Source organism: Emys orbicularis, chromosome 1 (genome assembly GCF_028017835.1).
Source record: "Emys orbicularis isolate rEmyOrb1 chromosome 1, rEmyOrb1.hap1, whole genome shotgun sequence".
Classification (NCBI taxonomy): Eukaryota; Metazoa; Chordata; order Testudines; family Emydidae; genus Emys; species Emys orbicularis.
In genome coordinates, this window is record NC_088683.1 from 146,177,350 (window position 1) to 146,201,448 (window position 24,099).

Consider the following 24,099-nt stretch of genomic DNA (forward strand, 5'->3'; position numbering starts at 1 on the left):
TACCTGAAAGGCTGCTTGTGGGTGTTTTCAACCTCACAACATGTTTCAGTAACACATACATAGCCAAACTTCATAACTTCATATACAATGATAGCACATACAATCCAATGAGATATTAATGTCTCACAGGTCAAGACCTTTAGAATGATATCTCACAAGGCACACTTTGTGCAAAACATATCCTAATTATATGACAGTGGTGAATAACGGGGTTCCAGGGTGTCACACCTCCCTCCTTAGTTTACTGCAGGAGTGTTAGTCACTGACTAATGTGAAGGCAGTGCGCCCAATGCTCTCTTTATGTTTTGGCCATACAACTTCCAAGCAGTACCAAACATTGTAGTGTCACTCACAGGTGTTCTTCAAAGTTCTGTGTTCCTTTTTCTGGGTTGCCTGAAAACATTTTTGTGTGCAGCATTGTTAACATAATGAATATATCAATATCTTTTAGAATGCAGGTGTCTTGTCATTTAGTGACCAACGCCATGAGCAAGTAACTCATGGGAATGCTGCTACCCTGAGCACAGAGGCACTTCAGGCAATTGCCACTTATCATACAGGGTTTGTAAAAGTAACCTCTGCCCAGCCAGACATGAAGCACATAAAGGCTGTCAGGATTAATGGCAGAGAACACCTGGGGTGGGAAGACAGAGGGGCAGAAATTTCTATGTTTAGAAGGAGTGTTGTTCAGGAAAGTGATTTACTGCCAGGACAGATGGCAGAGCTTTTATTAGTGGGAGGTTACAAAATCCTTCTGCCTTTGGCTAAAGTGCACATAGAAACTAAGGATTTGGGAACTGTATTCTCTGTGGCGGTGGTAAATGATAACCCAATTGCTTTGTTACTGAGGAATGATTTCTTCCCTGTAGCTTGGGCTTTCAAAGAGAAATTTTACTCTGGAACCCCAGTGGGAGAGGGTGAAGTCCCAGGAACTGCTGAAGGAATGGGAAAGTGTCTCTTTAATTCTTCTTCAGCAGTGGGAAACAGTATGCTTCGGGGGGAGGGGCGGGATGGTGGTTGAGACCAGCTCCTGCCCACTAGCTAAAGCATTTATTGCTAATCGGGAAATCTTTTCACAGTTTGTTTAATTTAAGGTGTGAATTACTCAGGGAGAATTTTTGCATTTATCTCCTTGGATTCAATGAAAGTTTCAAATCTGAATTCACTTCAGGAACAACCATGTTGCTCATCTCAGAATGTTCTCTACCTGGTTTCTCACTTTTACACATGCCTGATGTGTAAACCCAGCCTGCTATCAAACAGCCAGCCATACCCAGAGGTGGCCTTCCCTTGTCTCTTGGTTTGTTTAATCTCAGCCTCTCCTTGTGGTGAGCCCTGGAAACTGCACAATTAATCTGGCAAGAAAAACGTCCACTAAGGGGGAGACTTTCAGAAAGGATTTAATATGAAAAAGTCACAAAGTCAAGCTGAAGAAATTATAGACATAAAAAAGCAGGAAACTTCCACCCCCTCCAAACAATGGAAAATTATACAAAGAAAGCTTATGAACCTTTTCCCACTCACTCTTGTATTTCCTGCAACTTCACACAAATCCTATTAAAACACCTGCTTTATCTATCTACCAGGCAGGGACTGTCTCTAGGCCATCATTTCTGAGAGAAAGAGGCAAAACATTTACATCATCACACGATTATTTTGTCCAATCAAATTCTTATGATATTGAACCCCCAGAGTCACCATGTCCCACATCATCATAACCTGTGTCTTCAGGAGGCAGGGACGGGGTTTCCTTCTCCATCCCAGAGACAACTTCACTCCTTAGCGAGTGCAGACTCCAACCTGAAAACACCAAGGGAGATACATACAGTCAGTGGATCCACTCTATGGTTATGTGCAGCTGCAAAGCAAGGTGGAGTGAACTTTACAGCAGTGGTTCTCAAACTTATTTGATTGTGGCCCCTTTCTTTGTATCCGTAGTAACTGACACCTCCCCTCCCCACCACACAAGTATATATATCAATTTAAAAAAAAAAGTCAACATGCAACTTTCACTAAATATGAAAAACAATAGGGCATTGAGTCAAAAAGAGCCATTTAAGTATATAACTCTCCAGCCACCCAGCTGAAAGGCAGCACTACCGCCAGCAGCAGCAGAGAAGTAAGAGTGGCAACACCAGACCATGACATCCTTACTTCTGCACTGCTGCCAGTGGCAGTCCTGCTGTCAAGGTGTCACCCCCACTCTGAACTTTAGTGTACAGATGTGGGGATCTGCATGAGATAACCCCTAAGCTTATTTACCAGCTTAGGTTAAAACCTGGTACTCCTCTGCCACCACCAAATGATTTAAACAATAAACAGGGAAAGAACCATTTGGAGTTCCTCTTCCCCCAAAGTATCTCCCTCCCAAGTTTCTATAACCCTTCCCTGGGTAGACTGGAGAGACTTCTTCACCAATTCCCTGGTGAACACTGATCCAAAAACCCTTGGATCTTAAAACAAGGAAAAATTAATCAGGTTTTTAAAAGAAAACTTTTAATTAAAGAAAAAGGGTGAAAGGCATACCTCTGTGAGATTAGCATGCAAGTAAATCTCACAGACAACAGATTTAAAACACAGAGGATGTCCCTCTGGGCAAAACCTTAGTTACACAAATTTGATTCTCCCTCTTATGCAAAAAGAAGTCACATAAGAAAATAAAAGTAATCTAAGAGATTTCTTCTCTAATACTCACTACTTTTAAGAAATGTTAGCTGGCTGATTCCTGGATCTTTCCACTCTGGCACACACTTACTGAACAGACAAAAGACTGATTTCCCTCCTCCCTCTTTTTTATATCTTATCTTTTTATTGGTCCTTTTGCTCAGTTGTCAGCTAGGTTATGTGGGGTTCTTAACCCTTTAGAGGTAAAAGAGGAGTTAACCCTTAACTGTCTGTTTATGACAGCTGCCTTCAAAACTGGGCACCCAGACAGGAGCCACCGCTCTCTGCTCTGGCTTCTCATGCCGCCCCAGAATATATTCTGTGCTGCCCAGTCTGAGAACCTCTGTTCTACAGTACGGATGGGAATCGTTCCCCCTTCAGTCTTGGGTCTATGCCAAGTTCTAATCCATCATCTCTATACATAGTCTGGAGATTAACACCTTTGGTTTCCAGAGCAGGTAAAGTTGCCAAGTGTCAGCTGTAGCTACCTGTCACTTCATGTACAAAACCCAAGCACTTACCAGCAAGGAGCGCTTAGTTAAGAACATTATAACTTTCACTCTGCCCAGCAATGAACATTAGCATGTTATTCTTATAAAGTACTAATCAGTGCACATTTCATCACCACTGCACCTCCTCTGGGGTGGCTGATGGTGTCTCTGCTCATGACACAATGGGGAAGAGAGGAGAGATATTGGCCAAGGACAATGGGCAAAGCCCATCCCAGATTTTACAGGATGTGACATGGGCTCTTTAACACTAGTGCTGCAGTAACAGGACTTTGGTGTATAGGATTCTGCCCAAAAGATACACACACAGTGAACTGGTGGGAATCGAGCACATTCAGGGCGTGGCAGCCACACAAGATTTGGAACCTAGAGGCAGAAGGATCCTAGGTATCTTACTGGTTTGATCACGAAGTACCACCCAGCAGGGACCCTGCTGTTCCTCTCCCCATGGCAGGCACTGAAGCCTCTGCTTTGAGGGAATGGAAAGACGAGAGAAGGAGAGTTTGTCTCACAGGCGTTGGGTTGGCCAGGGCTGTTCCCTTGCTGCATACCCCACATTTCCAGCTACCCTATTATGCAGAGACAGTGTGAAGTGCAAACAGATCTCCACTCACCTGTCTGTAAATCCCTGTCATTCGCCCCAGTGCCTTTCTCATTATTCTGCCCCAAACGAGGGTCACCTTCAGTGTCAGACACTTCTCTGGTGTCATCATAACCATCCCCTGGGACATGTCCAGGAAGGGCAGGGGCATCTGATGTGAAGATGTGAAGTAATTAAGAGAATATTCACAGTGAGGATAGAAATAAACTACAAGCTGCAGATGCACCAGCCTCATTGGTCCCTGGGGATCTCTCAGCGACTTAACTTCCACCCTCAGGGATGTAAGACAAGCCCTCCTCTGGAACGCTCAGATTGAGGGGTTTTACAGATCACATTGATTCGATACATTTCAATAGCTGGTTGAGAGGATCCTAGAGCTCCCAGATGATGAGGGGGAGGGGGAGTTCTAGAAAGAGGTGACTGGGATCTAGTTCAGAGGGATTGCTCCAAGAGGCATTTGGTTACAATAACTACAAATGTAAATGACTTGGAATTGTCCAGAGTTTGTCTCCGGCTTCCTAAACTTGACATTATTTTTAAAATGTCTTTTCAATGCATTCTCCTGATAAAGTTTACCCCATAAACTGCCATCAGTCTCCAATGTACTGACACCAGTGGGAGCTGAGCCAGCTAATAAGGGTGGGACATGGGCCCTCGGGTGTAAAATCTCTATGTCCCACCAACCCCCCTGTCACAGCGTGTCTGACACAGATGTATATAAGCTGCCATAGCTGCATGCCAGGAAAGGCTGGCAGGGAACATTGCTGCTATGTAAAGGTCTCTGCCTTGCTGCATTATCTTTACAAATAGTGAGTACCCCTAGTGCTCATGGCAGTGAGGGTCACAGGTCAGTGACCTGAGCCAAGTACAGCATGGGCAGCTCATGAGCAAACTGCTCCTTCAGTCCCTGCAATGGGTCTCTGTCATAACCTAGGACATCACACGCTTCCCTACCCCTGGGCCTCCACACAGCTCATGTAATGCACCTGGTCAGTGCCCCCAGCATTACGCCAATAGACAATACCGGTGGGTGAACTTCCTGGTTTTCTTAACAAACCACTATTGTCCCTACTGGGAAATACAGTTAGTTTTTCATTAGGGTGACGTTGCTTCCAGGAGGTGGATTCACTGTTCACCTCGGCCATCTGGAGTCTGGGGGACGTCGTTCAAGGCAGGCTCCTCCACGTTATCATAATCCATCTGAGACCCCGCCGGGGAAGGTCCCTCTGAAACAGCAAACACCACACTCAGCCCCTGGGACCAACAGCGTATCTTCAGCGCAGGTGGACCTTATAACTAGAGCTGTGTATCATGGCACGTGAGAGGGGAAGTCGCAGGGAGCCCATGGTGAGAAGGGCACAAGTCAGAGAACGACAGTAAAACAGGAGTCCCAGAAATAACTAGGGGCCAGTCCTGTCCCTGCAGAATCCAACAGCAGCTCTTTTATGTGTTTCAGTGGGAGCAGGATCTGGGCTTGTGCTGAGATAACAGCTTGGAACACGGGCGCTGCCAGGCCAGAGCCGGCCTGTGTGAATCCAGCTGATCTCTGCAGACGGGTTTGAATTTTCCTGTTACAGGCGGCGAACAGCAGAGGCTAACAGAGGGAGTTTGCCTGGGAGCTGTCCGAGAGGAGGTACGCTAAGTGCTGCATTAGGGGGGCTGTGTTGGTGAGTATCTGAGTGTCTGCTGCTGGGACAGTTGGTCAGTTTGACCGTGTGCTTGATTGCTTGCTTGTTTGTTTGAAAAGTGTGAATTGGGAGTGCTTTGTTCCAGGTGGGCCTTGAGTGGGCCTGACTGGTATATAAGGGCAGTCAGCAGCGAACCAGCTGAGCGGCGAACAGCAGAGGCTAACAGAGGGAGTTTGCCTGGGAGCTGTCCGAGAGGAGGTACGCTAAGTGCTGCATTAGGGGGGCTGTGTTAGTGAGTATCTGAGTGTCTGCTGCTGGGACAGTTGGTCAGTTTGACCGTGTGCTTGATTGCTTGCTTGTTTGTTTGAAAAGTGTGAATTGGGAGTGCTTTGTTCCAGGTGGGCCTTGAGTGGGCCTGACTGGTATATAAGGGCAGTCAGCAGCGAACCAGCTGAGCGGCGAACAGCAGAGGCTAACAGAGGGAGTTTGCCTGGAGAGAGCTCACTGAGGCTTTCATCTGCAGGTTTCTCTGAGTAGTTCCTGCAACAGCTGAGGAAGCTCTTAAGAGGACAGGGATATGGAAGGTGAGCGATCAGCTGTTGTAACCTGCACAGGTTGTGCCATGTTTGTCTTTCTTCCACAGGACAGAAGCGACTTTGTCTGTACAAAGTGCAAGCTGGTCTCCATATTGGAAGAGAAGGTTCGAGGGCTGGAGAAACGAGTATCAACACTGCGTTGCATAAGGGAAAATGAAGATTTCCTGGACAGACGTCAGGAGATGCTTCTACGGCCACAATGTTCTGAAGATTCAGAGCAGGCACAGCAGGGACAGAAGGATTGTGAAGAGGTTTGGCAGCATGTGACTTCCAGAAGGAGAAAGAGGAGCGTCCATGCACCAGCAATGGAGATACAGGTGAGCAATCGTTTCCATGTTCTCTCCACAGGTACTAATGCGGAGAGTGGACTAGATGACCCATCTGAGGGAAGGGAGCAGAAGGAGACTCCACCGATTGGAAGGCAAAAGATGCACTGTCCTAGGGATGGGGGTTCCACGACCACCACTCCCAAGAGGAGGAGGAGGGTGGTGGTGGTCGGGGACTCCCTCCTCAGGGGGACTGAGTCATCTATCTGCCGCCCCGACCGGGAAAACCGAGAGGTCTGCTGCTTGCCAGGAGCTAGGATACACGATGTGACAGAGAGACTGCCGAGACTCATCAAGCCCTCGGATCGCTACCCCTTCCTGCTTCTCCATGTGGGCACCAATGATACTGCCAAGAATGACCTTGAGCGGATCACTGCAGACTACGTGGCTCTGGGAAGAAGGATAAAGGAGTTTGAGGCGCAAGTGGTGTTCTCGTCCATCCTCCCTGTGCAAGGAAAAGGCCTGGGTAGAGACCGTCGAATCGTGGAAGTCAATGAATGGCTACGCAGGTGGTGTCGGAGAGAAGGCTTTGGATTCTTCGACCATGGGATGGTGTTCCAAGAAGGAGGAGTGCTGGGCAGAGACGGGCTCCACCTAACGAAGAGAGGGAAGAGCATCTTCGCCAGCAGGCTGGCTAACCTAGTGAGGAGGGCTTTAAACTAGGTTCACCGGGGGAAGGAGACCAAAGCCCTGAGGTAAGTGGGGAAATGGGATCCTGGGAGGAAGCACAAGCAGGAGAGCGCAAGAGGGGAGGACTCCTGTCTCATGCTGAGAAAGAGGGACGATCGATGAGTTATCTTAAGTGCCTATACACAAATGCAAGAAGCCTGGGAAACAAGCAGGGAGAACTGGAAGTCCTGGCACAATCAGGGAACTATGATGCGATTGGAATAACAGAGACTTGGTGGGATAACTCACATGACTGGAGTACTGTCATGGATGGATATAAACTGTTCAGGAAGGACAGGCAGGGCAGAAAAGGTGGGGGAGTTGCGTTGTATGTAAGAGAGGAGTATGACTGCTCAGAGCTCCGATATGAAACTGCAGAAAAACCTGAGAGTCTCTGGATAAAGTTGAGAAGTGTGAGCAACAAGGGTGATGTCGTGGTTGGAGTCTGCTATAGACCACCAGACCAGGGGGATGAGGTGGATGAGGCTTTCTTCTGGCAACTAGCAGAAGTTGCTAGATCGCAGGCCCTGGTTCTCATGGGAGACTTTAATCACCCTGATATCTGCTGGGAGAGCAATACAGCGGTGCACAGACAATCCAGGAAGTTTTTGGAAAGTGTAGGGGACAATTTCCTGGTGCAAGTCCTGGAGGAACCAACTAGGGGCAGAGCTTTTCTTGACCTGCTGCTCACAAACAGGGAAGAATTAGTAGGGGAAGCAAAAGTGGATGGGAACCTGGGAGGCAGTGACCATGAGATGGTCGAGTTCAGGATCCTGACACAAGGAAGAAAGGAGAGCAGCAGAATACGGACCCTGGACTTCAGAAAAGCAGACTTTGACTCCCTCAGGGAACAGATGGGCAGGATCCCCTGGGAGAATAACATGAAGGGCAAAGGGGTCCAGGAGAGCTGGCTGTATTTTAAAGAATCCTTATTGCGGTTGCAGGAAAAAAACATCCCGATGTGTAGAAAGAATAGTAAATATGGCAGGCGACCAGCTTGGCTAAACAGTGAAATCCTTGCTGAACTTAAACGCAAAAAAGAAGCTTACAAGAAGTGGAAGATTGGACAAATGACCAGGGAGGAGTATAAAACTATTGCTCAGGCATGCAGGAATGAAATCAGGAAGGCCAAATCACACTTGGAGTTGCAGCTAGCAAGAGATGTTAAGAGTAACAAGAAAGGTTTCTTCAGGTATGTTAGCAACAAGAAGAAAGTCAAGGAAAGTGTGGGCCCCTTACTGAATGTGGGAGGCAACCTAGTGACCGAGGATGTGGAAAAAGCTAATGTACTCAATGATTTTTTTGCCTCTGTCTTCACAAACAAGGTCAGCTCCCAGACTGCTGCACTGGGCAGCACAATATGGGGAGAAGGTGACCAGCCCTATGTGGAGAAAGAAGTGGTTCGGGACTATTTAGAAAAACTGGATGTGCACAAGTCCATGGGGCCGGATGCGCTGCATCCGAGGGTGCTAAAGGAGTTGGCGGATGAGATTGCAGAGCCATTAGCCATTATTTTTGAAAACTCATGGCGATCGGGGGAGGTCCCGGATGACTGGAAAAAGGCTAATGTAGTGCCCATCTTTAAAAAAGGGAAGAAGGAGGATCCGGGGAACTACAGGCCAGTCAGCCTCACCTCAGTCCCTGGAAAAATCATGGAACAGGTCCTCAAGGAATCAATTATGAAACACTTAGAGGAGAGGAAAGTGATCAGGAACAGTCAGCATGGATTCACCAAAGGGAAGTCGTGCCTGACTAACCTAATTGCCTTCTATGATGAGATAACTGGCTCTGTGGATGAGGGGAAAGCAGTGGATGTGTTATTCCTTGACTTTAGCAAAGCTTTTGACACAGTCTCCCACAGTATTCTTGCCGCCAAGTTAAAGAAATATGGGCTGGATGAATGGACTGTAAGGTGGATAGAAAGCTGGCTAGATCGTCGGGCTCAACGGGTAGTGATCAATGGCTCCATGTCTAGTTGGCAGCCGGTTTCAAGCGGAGTGCCCCAAGGGTCGGTCCTGGGGCCGGTTTTGTTTAATATCTTTATTAATGATCTGGAGGATGGTGTGGACTGCACTCTCAGCAAGTTTGCAGATGACACTAAACTAGGAGGCGTGGTAGATACACTAGAGGGTAGGGATCGGATACAGAGGGACCTAGACAAATTAGAGGATTGGGCCAAAAAAAACCTGATGAGGTTCAACAAGGATAAGTGCAGAGTCCTGCACTTAGGACGGAAGAATCCCATGCACTGCTACAGACTAGGGACCGAATGGCTAGGTAGCAGTTCTGCAGAAAAGGACCTAGGGGTCACAGTGGACGAGAAGCTGGATATGAGTCAACAGTGTGCTCTTGTTGCCAAGAAGGCTAACGGCATTTTGGGCTGTATAAGTAGGGGCATTGCCAGCAGATCGAGGAACGTGATCGTTCCCCTTTATTCGACATTGGTGAGGCCTCATCTGGAATACTGTGTCCAATTTTGGGCCCCACACTACAAGAAGGATGTGGAAAAATTGGAAAGAGTCCAGCGGAGGGCAACAAAAATGATTAGGGGTCTGGAGCACATGACTTATGAGGAGAGGCTGAGGGAACTGGGATTGTTTAGTCTCCAGAAGAGAAGAGTGAGGGGGGATTTGATAGCAGCCTTCAACTACCTGAAGGGAGGTTCCAAAGAGGATGGAGTTCGGCTGTTCTCAGTGGTGGCAGATGACAGAACAAGGAGCAATGGTCTCAAGTTGCAGTGGGGGAGGTCCAGGTTGGATATTAGGAAACACTATTTCACTAGGAGGGTGGTGAAGCACTGGAATGCGTTACCTAGGGAGGTGGTGGAGTCTCCTTCCTTGGAGGTTTTTAAGGCCCGGCTTGACAAAGCCCTGGCTGGGATGATTTAGTTGGGAATTGGTCCTGCTTTGAGCAGGGGGTTGGACTAGATGACCTCTTGAGGTCCCTTCCAACCCTGATATTCTATGATTCTATGATTCTATGATTCTACAGTGGGGAGGGGGAACCTCCCCTCTGCAGGAATTAAAGCTCCCGCTGGGAGGTCACTGGCCTGATCCTTTGTGAGCTCCTGCTCTCCACTAGCCTCTCAGGCCGCCCAGGGCTCAACTTGGCAGCGCTCCAGCTTCTCAGCAGAACTGGCTCATCTGCTCAGTGTCTCCTCCCCCAGCCACAGGCTAAACTCCCACAGGGCCCAAATCATGGACTCCCTTGAGAGCAGCTGGGGTAGAAATGCCGCCCTGTTTATAATTAGAGATGGGGCCAGGCCAGGAGATTCAGATCCAGGATTTTGCTTCAGCCTGTTATAGTGACAGGTGCCAGCCCCAAAACTGAGATCCGGAGCTGGGGTCAGAATCTGCAAATCCCCCTCCCCTAAAATTCTAGTGGGTTCGGATCAGTGAGTTGGGCTGAGCCCATCTGTACTAACAACACAGGATAATCTTCCCCTCTCTCTCTCAGAGGTGAGAGACGAGCTCTGCTGGGCACTGACGCCTTCTATCCAAAGCGACTGACCCGTCTCCTCCAGCTCCTCACCTGGGGACGTCACTGGGAACCACTCATGGGTCACAACGGGTAGTGATCAATGGCTCGATGTCTAGTTGGCAGCTGGTATCAAGCGGAGTGCCCCAAGGGTTGGTCCTGGGGCTGGTTTTGTTCAATATCTTCATTAATGATCTGGAGGATGGCGTGGACTGCACCCTCAGCAAGTTTGCAGATGACACTAAACTGGGAGGAGTGGTAGATACGCTGGAGGGTAGGGATAGGATACAGAGGGACCTAGACAAATTAGAGGATTGGGCCAAAAGAAATCTGATGAGGTTCAACAAGGACAAGTGCAGAGTCCTGCACTTAGGACGGAAGAATCCCATACACTGCTACAGACTAGGGACCGAGTGGCTAGGCAGTAGTTCTGCAGAAAAGGACCTAGGGGTTACAGTGGATGAGAAGCTGGATATGAGTCGACAGTGTGCCCTTGTTGCCAAGAAGGCTAACGGCATTTTGGGCTGTATAAGTAGGGGCATTGCCAGCAGATCGAGGGACGTGATCATTCCCCTCTATTCGACATTGGTGAGGCCTCATCTGGAGTACTGTGTCTAGTTTGGGGCTCCACACTATAAGAAAGATGTGGAAAAATTGGAGAGAGTCCAGCGGAGGGCAACAAAAATGATTAGGGGGCTGGAGCACATGACTTATGAGGAGAGGCTGAGGGAACTGGGATTGTTTAGTCTGCAGAAGAGAAGAATGAGGGGGATTTGATAGCTGCTTTCAACTACCTGAAAGGGGGTTCCAAAGAGGATGGATCTAGACTGCTCTCAGTGGTACCAGATGACAGAACAAGGAGTAATGGTCTCAAGTTGCAGTGGGGGAGGTTTAGGTTGGATATTAGGAAAAACATTTTCATTAGGAGGGTGGTGAAGCACTGGAATGGGTTACCTAGGGAGGTGGTGGAATCTCCTTCCTTAGAGGTTTTTAAGGTCAGGCTTGACAAAGCCCTGGCTGGGATGATTTAGTTGGGGATTGGTCCTGCTTTGAGCAGGGGGTTGGACTAGATGACCTCCCGAGGTCCCTTCCAACCCTGATATTCTATGATTCTATGTTCCCATCCTGAGATTCTGACAGAAATCCTGTTCACTGGGATTAGACCCGACTGTGTAAAATGGGAATCGTGTGAGGGGAAATGGCTGCGATTGCAGAAAGTGTCATAGAAATTCTGTTCTCTGCCCAGATTTGGGTCTCTCAGCCTGAGTCTGCCCCTCCCCCGTTACCTTGTTCTGATCCAGGATCGTTTTCCCCCTCGCTGTCCCCGGTGTAATACTGCAGCTTCGTCACTGAGTCATCTGAATAGGAGACTGGAGAGACGAGAACCAGAAATTCATCACAGTGAGAACAGCAGAACTGTGGGACTGGGAACACCTCCGCGGCCTCAGGCAGGATTTCCAGTCTCAGTCTATTCCTTCTTCCAGAGAAGATGCTGGATCACAGCGACTCTTGAGCAGTGAGAGGCTGACACAGACTCCCCAAGAGAAATCTCCACGTCACTGTGGTAAATGTGACCGAGGGGATGATACAATCTGACCTGAAAGATGCTGGGGTGAGTGAAGGGCACATCTCTGGCTGCTGGTCCAGGGAAGTTCCACAATGGTTCTGGCCTCCTCAGCCACAGAGGGGATTCCTCCTTCTTAAGGGAAATACCCGCCTCCCCCATGAATCAGTCGATCAGCTCTCCTCGGTGTTTCCAGATTAGGCCAAGACAAGCCCAGAGCAGAGTCTGTGATTCACTGTAGCCATCTTGGCAGTGGTGCTGGGAGATGCCCTGAGCATGTTCCCAGAGCCCCACCACAGCACAGCCCTTGGGCAGGATGTTCCCATCAGATGTTGAGACAAAATGGCACAAAGGATAAAAGGGCCGTGACTCAAAGTCTTGAGGCTCTCCTGGGCTGAGCTCTCTGCTCCGGGGGCAGGAGGGAGCCGACCCAGCAGACCAGTGGCTGTGGTGGGAGGGGGGCACAGATCATCCCCTGCTCCAATACTCCAGAGCAGTTTTCAAATGATAGTTTAGTCTGGCCCCAGACAGGCGCTTTCCTGACCCCTCTCTGGTTACACTCCAAGGCTACAGGACGGGCAGAGTGACATTAACTGTTCCTAGAATTGGGACACTCAGTGTAAGGTGGGAAGGAAACTCATCTCCCTCAGTCTACACGAGTAACTGCTGGTCTCACCACAGACCCAGCTCCCACAGCTAGAGCTTGGCAAAAAAACCAGATGGTTTGGTTCTCTGGCCATTGGGGAAAAAAGAAAAAAAAAATTTGAGTTGAGCCAAAAATGACTTTTTTTTTTTGTTTGGCAATTTTTGGCAAATGGAAAAATAAAAAAAAAAAGTTTAATATTCAATGAAACCATTTGGTGTTCTTTTGGGCATTAGTTAATTTTTTGTTTATTTTTTTTGTTTTTATAGATACAATTAAAGGAATTTACTAATGGAAAAAATACTATCAAATTGAAAAAACAAAATGTTTTCTTTAGAATGTGTTGAAATGCAATGAATTGTTCTGTGTGTATTTGGAACAATTGGGTGAAATTGACAGGAATGTGTGAAATGTTTCAGTGTCTCTGAATCTGCATTTTTCACCAGAATATTTTGTAATGAAGACTTGTGCTGAGCGCCAATGACAAGCTCACAGGGCTGAAGTTGCAGTGATTTAACTTTGGTCAGGGCCCCAGATGGAAAGGGCATTAGAGAGCTGCTCCCTGTTAAGAGTGAGACACACCAACCTGAGCAACTGAACATCTCCTGATTCTCTCTCATCAGGTTATAATCAATCTCCTCATACACGGCCTCAGAGAAGGGATCCAAGGGTCTTCTGGAACCTGAAAACAAAGGGCAGGGTTTGCACAGGGTCATTGAAACCAGAGATGAGAAACACTATGGGATCATCCAGCCCCTCCCCCTGGGCCCAGTGCAAGCCTGAAACCTACAGCCCATTCCCACTGCTGGCATTTAAATGAGCCAGGGGACAGGGTTTCTTTCCACAACAGCCCTTTGATGATGGTTCCCAGGGCTAGTTCGCTGTCAGGAAGCTTCCTCACATTCATCTTAAATGTTCCCTTTTTAATCTCATCCCATTATTCCGGACTATTCCCCTTTGGAGCAGCTTAAATAATTCTTCCCCCACGCTGGTGTTTATCTTTTTTTTCCCATCGAGTTTAAGGCCAGAAGGGACCATTAGAACATCTAGTCTGATGTCCTGTATAACACGGGCCACTGCATTTCACCCAGATACCCCTAGGTTTGAGCCCAATGATGCACTTAGACTAAAGCATTTCAGTCCTCAGGAGAATAAGCTCTTGTGTGCCACAGGCAGAAAGCAGGAGCGACTAAGGTACCACCAATGTCCCAGGCCCCTGCAATGGCAGGGAACGGACTAGGTGAGAGATGCCTAGATAATCCTGGCAGGTGATCCATGCTCCATGGTTCAGAGGAAGATGAAAATCCCCCAAAGTCCCTTTTTGCCAATCTGACCTGGGGGGAAATTCCTTCCTGACCCCAAATCTGACAATCGGTTTGACCCTGAGCATGTGGGAAAGACACACCAGACAGATATCTTAGAAAGAGATTTCTCTGTACCACCTCAGAGGACTGGTCCAGTCCATCCAGTGTCACATCTCAATCTGTAGCTAATGTCTGATGCTTCAGAAGAGGGCAAGAAACAAAACAAAGCAAAACAAAACACAAATATAGGGGCTTCTCAGAATTCTTTCCTGACCCCTGCAGGCGACTGGCTGAAGCCCTGAACCATGAGGTCTGATTATATTCATTGTCTTACTGCAAAGTTGTGAATGTTACGTGTATGTTGATGGTGATCCCGTCCTCTATCTTCTTTCGAAGGAGCTGGTAGCTAATGTTTGTACAGTGTTATATAGAAGAAAAATCCCCCACAAGTGCCAGCTTTGAGTACAATACAGTATAATGCTCCTTTCCCGCACTTCTCCTTCCTAAGATTGTCTTTTCTACTGGATCACTCTCCACAACTATTTACCACAGCTCTATTTTTATACACCGTTTTCCCCCTGACAATATTTCCAATTTGTCTAGGTCCCTTTTCCATGATGTCTCTCCTCATGATATTCAGAACCCCTCCCTGTGACAGATACTGCAACCCCAGGCAATATCTTTGGGAATCACTGTATTAAATCTATGAATGGTTTATGTTCTACTGCATTTGGGAGGGTTACCACAGATCCTTCAGGAAGAAAAAACAGTGTGAGTGTGTGGGTGTGTGGGTGATTAAGGTGAAACACTGAGATTGTAAACAACTCCAGAAAGGTAACAGCCTTCAAGGTGGTTTACACAGACTTGTTCAAACTGGGTTACCAGAGACCATGAGACAAAGAAAGATTTCTGATATGAAAGGCTGAGTTTAAACAGACTCAGGGCCTTCATTTTGATTCAGCAAATGGGCAGGACCTTCTGTCCATGCGGATCCCAACACTGAATAGTTGGAGGGACGTTGGTCTACGAGGCTGCCCATGAGGAAGACGGGTAATTCTGATATGTTCAGCAAGTGTGGAGAAAATTTTATTGTTTTTAATGTTTTCTCTGTGATGCTTTTATCCTACTAACAAGGTGTAGTCTGCTGAGAGAGAGCTGGGTAGTGACTTGTAACTTCTGGCAATACACTGCTCATAGCCCCACAGCATGGGGGCTGGCCTGTAGGCAGACTGGTTTGCTGGGGGTATCACAGTGGAAGGCAGGGGGTTGTGCAGCATGAAAAACCCCTGGCCACAAGGAGGTGGGACAGGGGGTTCCCACCCAGAGACAGGTGACAGCTGGAGGCCTGAGTAGACACTCCTGGAGTGGATCACCGGAGGGTTGGGGCAGGGCCGGCTCCAGGCACCAGCTGACCAAGCACGTGCTTGGGGCGGCACCTTGGAAGGGGTGGCCAATCTGGGGTGGCGGGGGGCACTCAGGGTTTTTTGTTTCTTTGGTTCGGTGGGGCGGCACTTGAGGTTTTTTGTTTGTTTGTTTTTGTTTCAGTGGCGTGGCACTGGGGGGCGGGGGCTTCGGCGGCGCAGCGCTGGCTGGGGCGGAGGTTGGCGCGGCGCTCGGGGTTTGGGCAGCCCGGTGCGGCGCTCAGCGGGGGTTTGGACGGCGTGGTGCAGTGCGGTGTTCGGGGGGGGGGGGGTTGGGCGGCCCGGCGCGGCGCTGGGGGGGCGTGGGTTTCGGCAGCCCGGCGCGGCGCTCGGGGGGGGGGGGGTTCGGCGGCCCAGCCCGGCGCTCGGGGAGGGGGGCGTGGGGGTTTTGGTGGCACGGCGCTCGGGGGGAGCGGGGGTTTGGGCGGCCCAGCACTCGGGGGAGGGGTGTTACGGCGGGGCGGGACTCTTTTTTTTTGCCTGTGTTGGCCAAATAGGGCCCGTTCTCCCCGGAGCTTACCCAATTACACCAAGGAGGCACGGAGAGACAGGAAGACGGGTACCAAGTTCTTTATTGATCGATCAGCTGAGCGGGCGCTCTCATCGGCTCATGCCAGAGGAGAGACACACCTTACATGGCCGAACAGGCCCTTTTTATAATCAGTAACAAACAACTTAGCCTTCATCCTTTTGCGTCATTACGCTGACCTATGGATAGATAATAGGGTACACAAGATACATATATTACTTTTGGGGAGGGGGATACAAAAGACATCTGTGGCGGATACATTTGTCATTTCGAAGGGAAAACAAGGTACATTTGCTGACCCTTTGCACTAAAAACCTTGAGGAGATATGGGGAAGCAGCTGCATATACTTCTGAGCCAAATGAGCCAATTAAATTGATTGGGAAATAGCTAACATGATTAAATACATGGTTAAATGCATATCCTTAATTCTACTTAGGCCTTTAGGCTTTTTCCATCAAATCTTTAGGCCTTTTCTATCACCTGGGGCGGCAAAAAAGTTAGAGCCGGCCCTGGGTAGGGGGGATACAGATGCAGCTTCTCTGAAACTGTGACACTCCCTAGCTAGTATCATCTCCAGATTTCATGGCTGGGCTGTTCCACTGCCAGACAGTTAATGAAATATTAAATGAGAGAGGAGTTAACAGGCACCCTCGGCCACCGCACCCAGCCCGGTATCACCCCTCACCCTGACACCCTGCAGCCCCCCTGCTATTGCAGAGGCATTTCACACAGTGACACCAATCAGCACCCACCTCTGCGCTGTGCCCTGGCACTTCGCACCTGCGCCCCCAGGATGATTAAGACCAGGCAGAGCAGAGTCCCCAGGATAATGCAGACGACCATGGGTACCGTGACTCTCCCACTGTCAGTCAGAGGACGGCGCGGGGGAGCTGGATGGAAATGAACATGCAACAGGGAGAGATTATCCTGTGAGAGTCTGGGGGGCCCCGGGGAGGTCCCCAGTCACTCATTGCCCGGCCCAGAACAGCAGGGTAACGGGCTGGGACACAGTCTTTGCACCATGGGGGTAGCTCACAGGCTGCTGTTCAAATCATGGGCCCTGCCCTCATCATCTGGAGCCAGCAGACAGGAATTGTGCTGCTCAGTACAGCCTGCAGTTCCCACCCTGGTGTCATTGGCCCTCAGATGTCACAGGCCAGGGAAAGGAGCTCCTTCCCTCAGGCTGCAGCTTGCAGCTCCTCCTCTGTGACCCAGCACCAGGGAAATTTAACCCTTGATGGAGAAGGGGGATGCTTTACCTGGAGTATTCAGAGAATCTGTCCTCTCTGTCAGACCTGCAAAGGGAAAGGGAGGAGAGTTGGAGCCTGGAGCGAGGGGGAGGTGATGTGTTTGTTCCCGGGGGAACCTCACCACTGAGAGTCCCTGGTTGTCTCCAGCTGTCACCTCCACAAACTCCCTCACAGCAGCACAGGGCCTATTTGTTAGTGATTTAGGGCCCAAGTCCCTTGTGCTCTGTGCAGCAATGAGGACTCTAGTAACAAACCAGCACATTGGGGCCTGTGATGGATGCAGGGGCTATGTGGGCTGATGCCTGAGCCAATCTGACCCCACAAAGGTACCACCCCACAGGATCCATGATGCTCCTGCACACAGGAAATGGGAGGGCCTGGTCTGTGACCAAAGGAGGGGTGGGCATTCAGCAAACAGGGTCTGAAGTGGTTTTGCTTTGTTTCCTATATAGAGACAATGCCGAGGTGAATGCACTGGGTTGTGTGTGTGATTTGGGAGTAGAATTTATCTGTATCTTGACCCAAACTTGTGGGGGATTCCAGTCTTGACCCAAACTGCACAGCCTGGGCCCATCTCTGATTGTTCATTCCCAAAAGGTTAATAACCACAGAGCTGCCTAATGACAGTCTATAGGGAGAGGCTTTTCTTCACTCTCACACTACCTTATCGCACTGTGTAACACCAGTCTCTTTTATAATTAATTGATTAACTTCCATGTTTGTTGTTAAACAGACATATGCTTATTCCTATAAAACATCTTGAAAATAGGTTTGTATCTTTTGTTAAGAATTTAAATCTGTGCACACTGAGATGTGAACAAGTTCTATCCCAGCTCTTCAATTAATAAAACACATCGCGTACATGCGTGTGTGCACGTGCACATGCAGGTAGTTTCAGAATTACCAGTGCAAGAAATATGGGTCTCTTCTGCTCGGTTATCACAAGACTTTGGATTCCATTGGTCTGACGGGCACTGCCAGAGAGAGCTGTGCTGCTCACTGCATGCAAGGTGGTCCAGCCATGTGGGACCAGAACTTGCTCCATATTCAAATTCTCTTTCAATCTGCCCTCCAACCCCACAGTTCAGCTGTTTGCAGACAATTGCTGGGGTGACTCCAGACATCTGATTGGAGCAAACACTGTCCCACGTCCCATTGTAGAAAACCTCCAGCCGGCCAGCACAGTCACTGTCGCTCACCAGCCTCAGATCTGTGAATTCTAGAAGGAAAGGCACAAAAAGGGAATTTAAATTGTCTGATTCTGAAATGAACTGGGGCGTGAAGAGTGAAATCCCAGCAATTGGTAATGATCCTGTGCATCATTCTGCAGGAGCAACTGCTAGAGAATCACTCCAAGAATGAGAGACTCTTTTACACATCACAGGCCCCCAAGAAATACAGTGGGCATCTCTGGAAGGCCACCATTTACCAGCAGCTACGTACAGATTGTACTAGATAAAGGTCAGGAAGGATTGTGACATTGGCACACCAGATACCAGCTCTTGCCCAGGCTGCAGGCCTTAACTGAGAACTGACAATCTCGTAGCTGGAGACCAGACCAGGTCACCTGTGTATTAGTTTTGCTCAAAACAGGTATTAGTCTTGTAAGAATGTATTTAGTGTTTAGACTCTATGAAATGGTGGTTAGTTGCTGCAGGCATTAATCTAACTTAATGTCTGTGGTACATACTATAAGAAAATATGTAAATTGTGCTTTATAACTGAAAATGTTGGCTCTGACCTTGTGAACTCAGGCATGGGAATCATCCCCCCTCTCCATCCCAGAGGATTATCAAAATCAGATGAGCCATCAAGGATCATCACAATATAAAGGATTGGTTAATGGCCTTATCACACCCCTGGAGCAGTACACATAGAAGGCCTTGTCCCATCGCTTTGAAGGCTGGAAGAGGGAAATAAAAATAGCAGATGTGAAAATTTTTCATCTTTTTGGCTGTTTGAACTGTGACAGGGCTAGAAACACCAAACTGAAGCCAGAGACCCCAAGGGGTTACCCCTGGGTCAGTGCTGAAGGACATTTAGAATTGACAGATCACTACAACTCTGTCACTGCTAGGATGTAAATGGTAACTCATTTGTGTGTAGATGTTTGCTTGCTTTAACCATGTAAATAACCCTTTTATTTCTTTTTCCTAGTTAATAAACCCGTGTATAGTTTACTCCAACTCTCTGCCCCAGCCCTGAGCCCCCTCCTATACCCTGAGCACCTCATCTCCGGCCCCACCCCAGAGCCCGCACCCCCAGCCAGAGCCCTCACCCCACTCACTGCCACCCTCTGCCCCAGCCCTGAGCTGCCTCCCACACTCCGAAACCCTCAGCCCCAACCTCACCACACATCACTTCTATACTGGTGCACATAACAAAATTCATTCTACACATGGATGTAAAAAATTACAGGGAACATTGGTCCAGGAGTTCACATCTTTCACTGTCTTGGTGAAATCTACTTGTAGACCACACCACCAGTTTGGGGTATTGCCTTGTTTCTCACCATCTGCCCTGAGGTGGGCACTCAGAGCCGTGAGCCGCTCCAGACAGCGTGACAGGGATCATGAGATCAAATAATTTGACCTTCTGTAAAACAGCTGCATAGAGCCCAATAACTTGAGTTTGATGTAAGCATCACTTCCAGAAAGGCATCTGGTCTAGACAGGAAGACTTCAAGAGATGCAGAATGCACCATTTCCCTGGTAGTTTGTTCTGATGGTTAATCACCCTCCCTGTTAAAAACCTGGGTCTTATTTCTGATGTGAATTTGTCTGGTTTCAGCTTCCAGCCATCGACTCTTGTTCTGCCTTTCTCCGTTAGATTAAAGAGCCCTTTAGTAAGTGGTATGTTCTCCTTGTGACGGAACTTATGCACTGTAATCAAGTTACCTCTTGATCATTTTGATAAGCTAAACAGATTCAGCATCTTAAATCTCTCACCATAAGGCTTTTATTCATCAGATCACTTTTGTGGCTCTTCTCTGCTCCCTCTCCAATTTTTGTTGACATCAGACCTGGACACAGTATTCCAGTATCAGTCTCACCAGTGCCATACACAACAGTAAAATTTAGTCCCCACTCCTACTCTCTGCTCCCCTGTTTACACATCCAAGGTTCGCATTAGCCCATTTTACCACACAGGGCACTGGGAGTTCATGTTCAGTTATTTCTCCACTAGGACCCTACATCCTTTTCAGTCACAGGTTTCCATGATACAGTCTCCTTCAGACACCTGAGATGCAGCATTCTAACATTAGGGAAATCTTGCAATATCTCCAGTATCTCTGGGTGTGAGCTGAGGACTTTCTAATGGTGACCCTGGTAGGTACCCAAGGGAAAGGGAGGCAGAGACAGCCAGGGAAAGTATCATTCTCAGCAATCTCCTTAAACATCTGCCCCCTCCATTAAATCCCCTGGTAACACAGCTCACAAGAGCATTCACAGAACAGACCTGAGCAGAGAACTCCCGCGTCCTCTTTGTGTCTGCAGTTGTGCTGGCCCCAGCCCCTGGAAGGACACGCCCAGAGATCAGATTCATTCCCTGAGCAGTTCACGTCATCCAGCCAGATCTGCCCGGATCCTTGCCCATAATGAGCAGAGACAGTTGCATTGATGGCATGTTCACATCCCAGTTGTTTGCAAACAACATTGGAGTCTGACAGATCCCAGGAATCATCACAGACTGTCCCCCAGCTGCCACTGTAATAAATCTCCACTCTCCCGGCACAGCGACCTGCCCCATTCACCAGTCTGATCCGCCTGCTCCCTGCAGGGATAGATCCCAGCTGTTAATATGTATTTTCCTACTGAACAGAGAATGTTTGTGAGATTTGGAAATGAATCACCTGAGCAAACGACACTGACGTCCTCAGCAATTCCTGCCTGGGCTATTTCAGACGTGGAGTTGTCACAGAGAGTCAGACGAGTCTCATTTCCTGGACACTGGACACTTCTCAGCCCCACATGGCTCGTTCCCTGCTCAGACTTAGGGGGGTTATAAGCTTTCTCAGCGACTCCGCACTGGAGCTGCCTGCACACCACGCTGGCATCGTTCATGTCCCAGTGGTCATCCAGCACTCTGCCCCACGCACCACGGAGGGAAATCTCAACTCTCCCATCGCATCGGCTCTCTCCATTCAGCAGTCTGAGTGATTCAGAGCGACCTGGGCTCAGGAGAGAAGAGAAACACACTGAATAACACTCCCTGTTATACACTAGAAATAATACAGAGTGTGCATGAAATTATGGACTGTTTCTCAATAAGAAGGTAGGAGCCAGTGGTCAGAGTGTGTCACAGTGTTAAAGGGAACATGCTCTGTCAGAAGACACTTATTCTTTTGAATCTATAAGTGGAAGGTGCTATAAGGATTGTAACACTCTGAGCTTGACAGAAGGGCTTGCTAGCAGACCCTGTAAATGAGTGAGCTAGGGAATTCCTGCAGGTTACTGATTGGGAAAATAGTCTCTGTGTGTGGTGGTGGAATGGCTGCTGAGGTTTGTAGTCACTTTATCCAGGCTTAAATGCCTGGAAGCCAGTGAATGGTGTCTGCACAAGCACTTAGCAGTTGCGTTGTAAATGATTTAGACAAGTTTGCCGTGAGGGAGTTTGGCCAATGGAAGAGCAGGGCTCATGATAGTCAGGAACAAGTTATTGTTGGTAAATTCCCTTAGTTCCCTCTGATCTTTGCTCAGTAGGTGGCAACTTTCTTGGTTCAACTGGGTCCAGTGCAGGAACTCCTCATATTAGATAGTTCCTGACACTGGTGGTTCTGACTGGAGCTGTCCCCTGAAGTGTGGTGTCATCTCTGAGTCCAATGTGAGATTCCAGCTGATCAGTTCACACCACACTAAGCAGGTTGTGTGTGGGGCGGGGAAGGGGACGTGCTCTGTTGGTGAATATTGTGAATTCCTTGGGATGTGAATCTCAGTTTTTGCATGTGTCACAGAGTCAGTGAGTCCTACAGCAAGGTGATAAGTTAGGAATTACTCACTGGGTTCAGACACGGTGCAGCCAGGAGAGACTGACAATGGTAGAAGACAAGCAGCAGAGTCAATGCAGGGCACACCCACTGGCTGTGTCAGGTACAGTATGTACTAGTATGGCAACCTGACGGGTGCAGTGTGTGTGCACTGGATCCAAACAGCTTAAGGCTCTTGGTAGCCAAATAACATTTCAAGGCCAAGAGTGAAATCTTGGCCCCACTGAAGGCAATGGTAAAACCTCCATTGACTTCAACTGAGCCAGGAGTTCGCCCTAAGACTGGAGCAGGAGAATGCCTGTGTGCAGCTAGTGTAGTGCAGGGGTGTAGCCACGGGTGGGCCGTGACCCACCCAGTTAGCATCCCGGCCCAGCCAAATCAGGGCCGGAGCCCCCCAAATCTTATATAGGCACCTATTACCTCCCACCACCTGTCCCATTTTTCACATTTGTTAGGCACACCCCGCAGCCTGTTTGCCCCAGGCAGCCCCAGCTTTGGGTGCCTGCTGAGCGGTAAGGGCTGGCTGGAAGGGGTGGAGGGAGGAGAGCCCCCCTGCCCCCTCCCCAGGGCACCGGATCTCTCCTGCACCCCTCCCTCTGCCCCTCCCGTCATTGTCCACACCCCAAAAGTCGGGGCCCATCCAGGTTTCCTGTCCTAGCTATGCCACTAGTGTAGAGTGAGGGTAGAGAATACATTTGGGGCTTTCCAAGGAGGCTCATGGATATAACTGGGTACCATAGCCCCTCAGGAAGGCCAGATGGGATCATAGCAGATGGAGCTCGTATGGAAGGGACCAGGTATTTTTCCTTAGAAGGGATTCTCCTTCCAGTAGCTGTAGGGAGAAATCAGCATCTTCATGTGCTGAGGAGTTCCCTCCGAGAACCAGGGTATGGGCTGGGTAGGTAGTTAGGAGAGGCAGGGCAGGGTTGCAGGGAATTCAGTTAGGAATGCAGGTAGCAGCATCTGTGAGAAGCAGGAGAACTGTGAGGTGAATTGCCCCCAAGGAACAAAGGTATCAGCTGTAAAGAGGAGAGTAGACATCTGTTGAGAGTGCTGGGCAAGACCCTATAGCCTTAGTCATAGTGTGTAACGGCACCAGTGACTCTGGTCCGGGCTCTGTGGGAGACAGTTCTGGAAGCTACATGTACATTATTAGGAAGAAGGTTGAAATCCAGGGCTTCTGCAGTAGGTTTCTCTGTAAGGACCCCAGTTCCAGCCAGTCAAGAAGCCCTATGGAGACTCTGTACATGGATTTGAAGATGGGGCAGAGAGGGGAGCTGAAACTTAATTAAGCAGGAGGGGTCCCTTTGGTGAGGGGAGAAGCAGATGATCCCAATGGCCTCTTTGGGTCTTAAATCTCTGCGGATCTATAGACCCATGAGATGGGCTCCATTTAGTCACAAGGGAACCAGCTTGGCTGGCCATTAAAAATAAGTTTTCTAGTGAATTATTTTTCCTGCAGGGCCCTGGCCACTTTCAGTGCCCAGGATGGATAAATTGGGGTTGTGCAGCGTCAGGCTGTTGCCTGTACAACCCCTGCCTCATTCACTTTAGAAACTGGAAGGCCTGTAGAGAATGAACAGGGGAGCGCAGGAAGAACTAGGATGATCTTGTTAAGAGCAGTGACCGTCATTCAGTAGAGCTCAGTTCTGTTCCTGCCTCTGCCGCAGACTTCACAGATGATGCTGAGCAGGTCTCTTAAGCCAGTTTTTATGGGGTCTGATTTGCAGAAGTACTGAGCACTCACAACTGCCGCTAGGGTCAAGACAAGATGTGGCTGCTCAGCTCTTCTGCAGTCAGGCAGTGGGGTCGGGTGGAACGAGCACAGGGCTGTGAGTCAAAACACTGAGTTTTATCCTGGCTCCGCTGCTGACTCACTGGGTGGCCTTGGGCAAGTCACTTCTCTTTTCTCTCTCAGTTTCACCATTTA

General features: G+C 48.9%; 3 protein-coding genes across 3 annotated transcripts in view; all 3 read right to left on the reverse strand.

Annotated features, from left to right (window-relative positions):
- Positions 1–24,099, reverse strand: part of LOC135873059 (alpha-2-macroglobulin-like) — a 1,316,454-nt gene that overhangs the window by 656,877 nt on the left and 635,478 nt on the right. The gene's annotated exons all lie outside the window — the stretch shown is intronic.
- LOC135890878 (scavenger receptor cysteine-rich type 1 protein M130-like) overlaps positions 1–24,099 on the reverse strand; it is a 152,081-nt gene that overhangs the window by 122,380 nt on the left and 5,602 nt on the right. Inside the window, exons 3-5 of the mRNA XM_065418348.1 lie at positions 21,036–21,353; positions 20,642–20,956; positions 18,087–18,401 (exon numbers count right to left, since the gene is read on the reverse strand). Of these exons, the coding sequence (XP_065274420.1) occupies positions 18,087–18,401; positions 20,642–20,956; positions 21,036–21,353 (948 nt within the window). The remainder of the gene's footprint in view (positions 1–18,086; positions 18,402–20,641; positions 20,957–21,035; positions 21,354–24,099) is intronic.
- Positions 1,600–18,066, reverse strand: LOC135890989 (uncharacterized). Its single transcript, XM_065418478.1, has 9 exons — positions 18,045–18,066; positions 17,192–17,227; positions 16,685–16,822; positions 13,264–13,359; positions 11,757–11,840; positions 4,911–5,000; positions 3,788–3,925; positions 1,699–1,800; positions 1,600–1,613 (listed from the first exon to the last, which is right to left on the reverse strand). Exons 1-9 carry the CDS (start codon positions 18,064–18,066, stop codon positions 1,600–1,602), a joined length of 720 nt encoding a protein of 239 aa, XP_065274550.1.

Bases quoted from the DNA above. Each gene is read 5' to 3' on its own strand.
- LOC135890989 (XM_065418478.1), bottom strand. From the start codon at position 18,066: ATGTGCACGTGCACACACGCAT. The intron at 17,228-18,044 runs GTACGCGATGTG...TTCCCTTTGCAG, and splicing joins GTGCACGTGCACACACGCAT to GTCTGACAGAGAGGACAGAT. The intron at 11,841-13,263 runs GTTGGTGTGTCT...TCGTCTCTCCAG, and splicing joins GGAGATGTTCAGTTGCTCAG to TCTCCTATTCAGATGACTCA.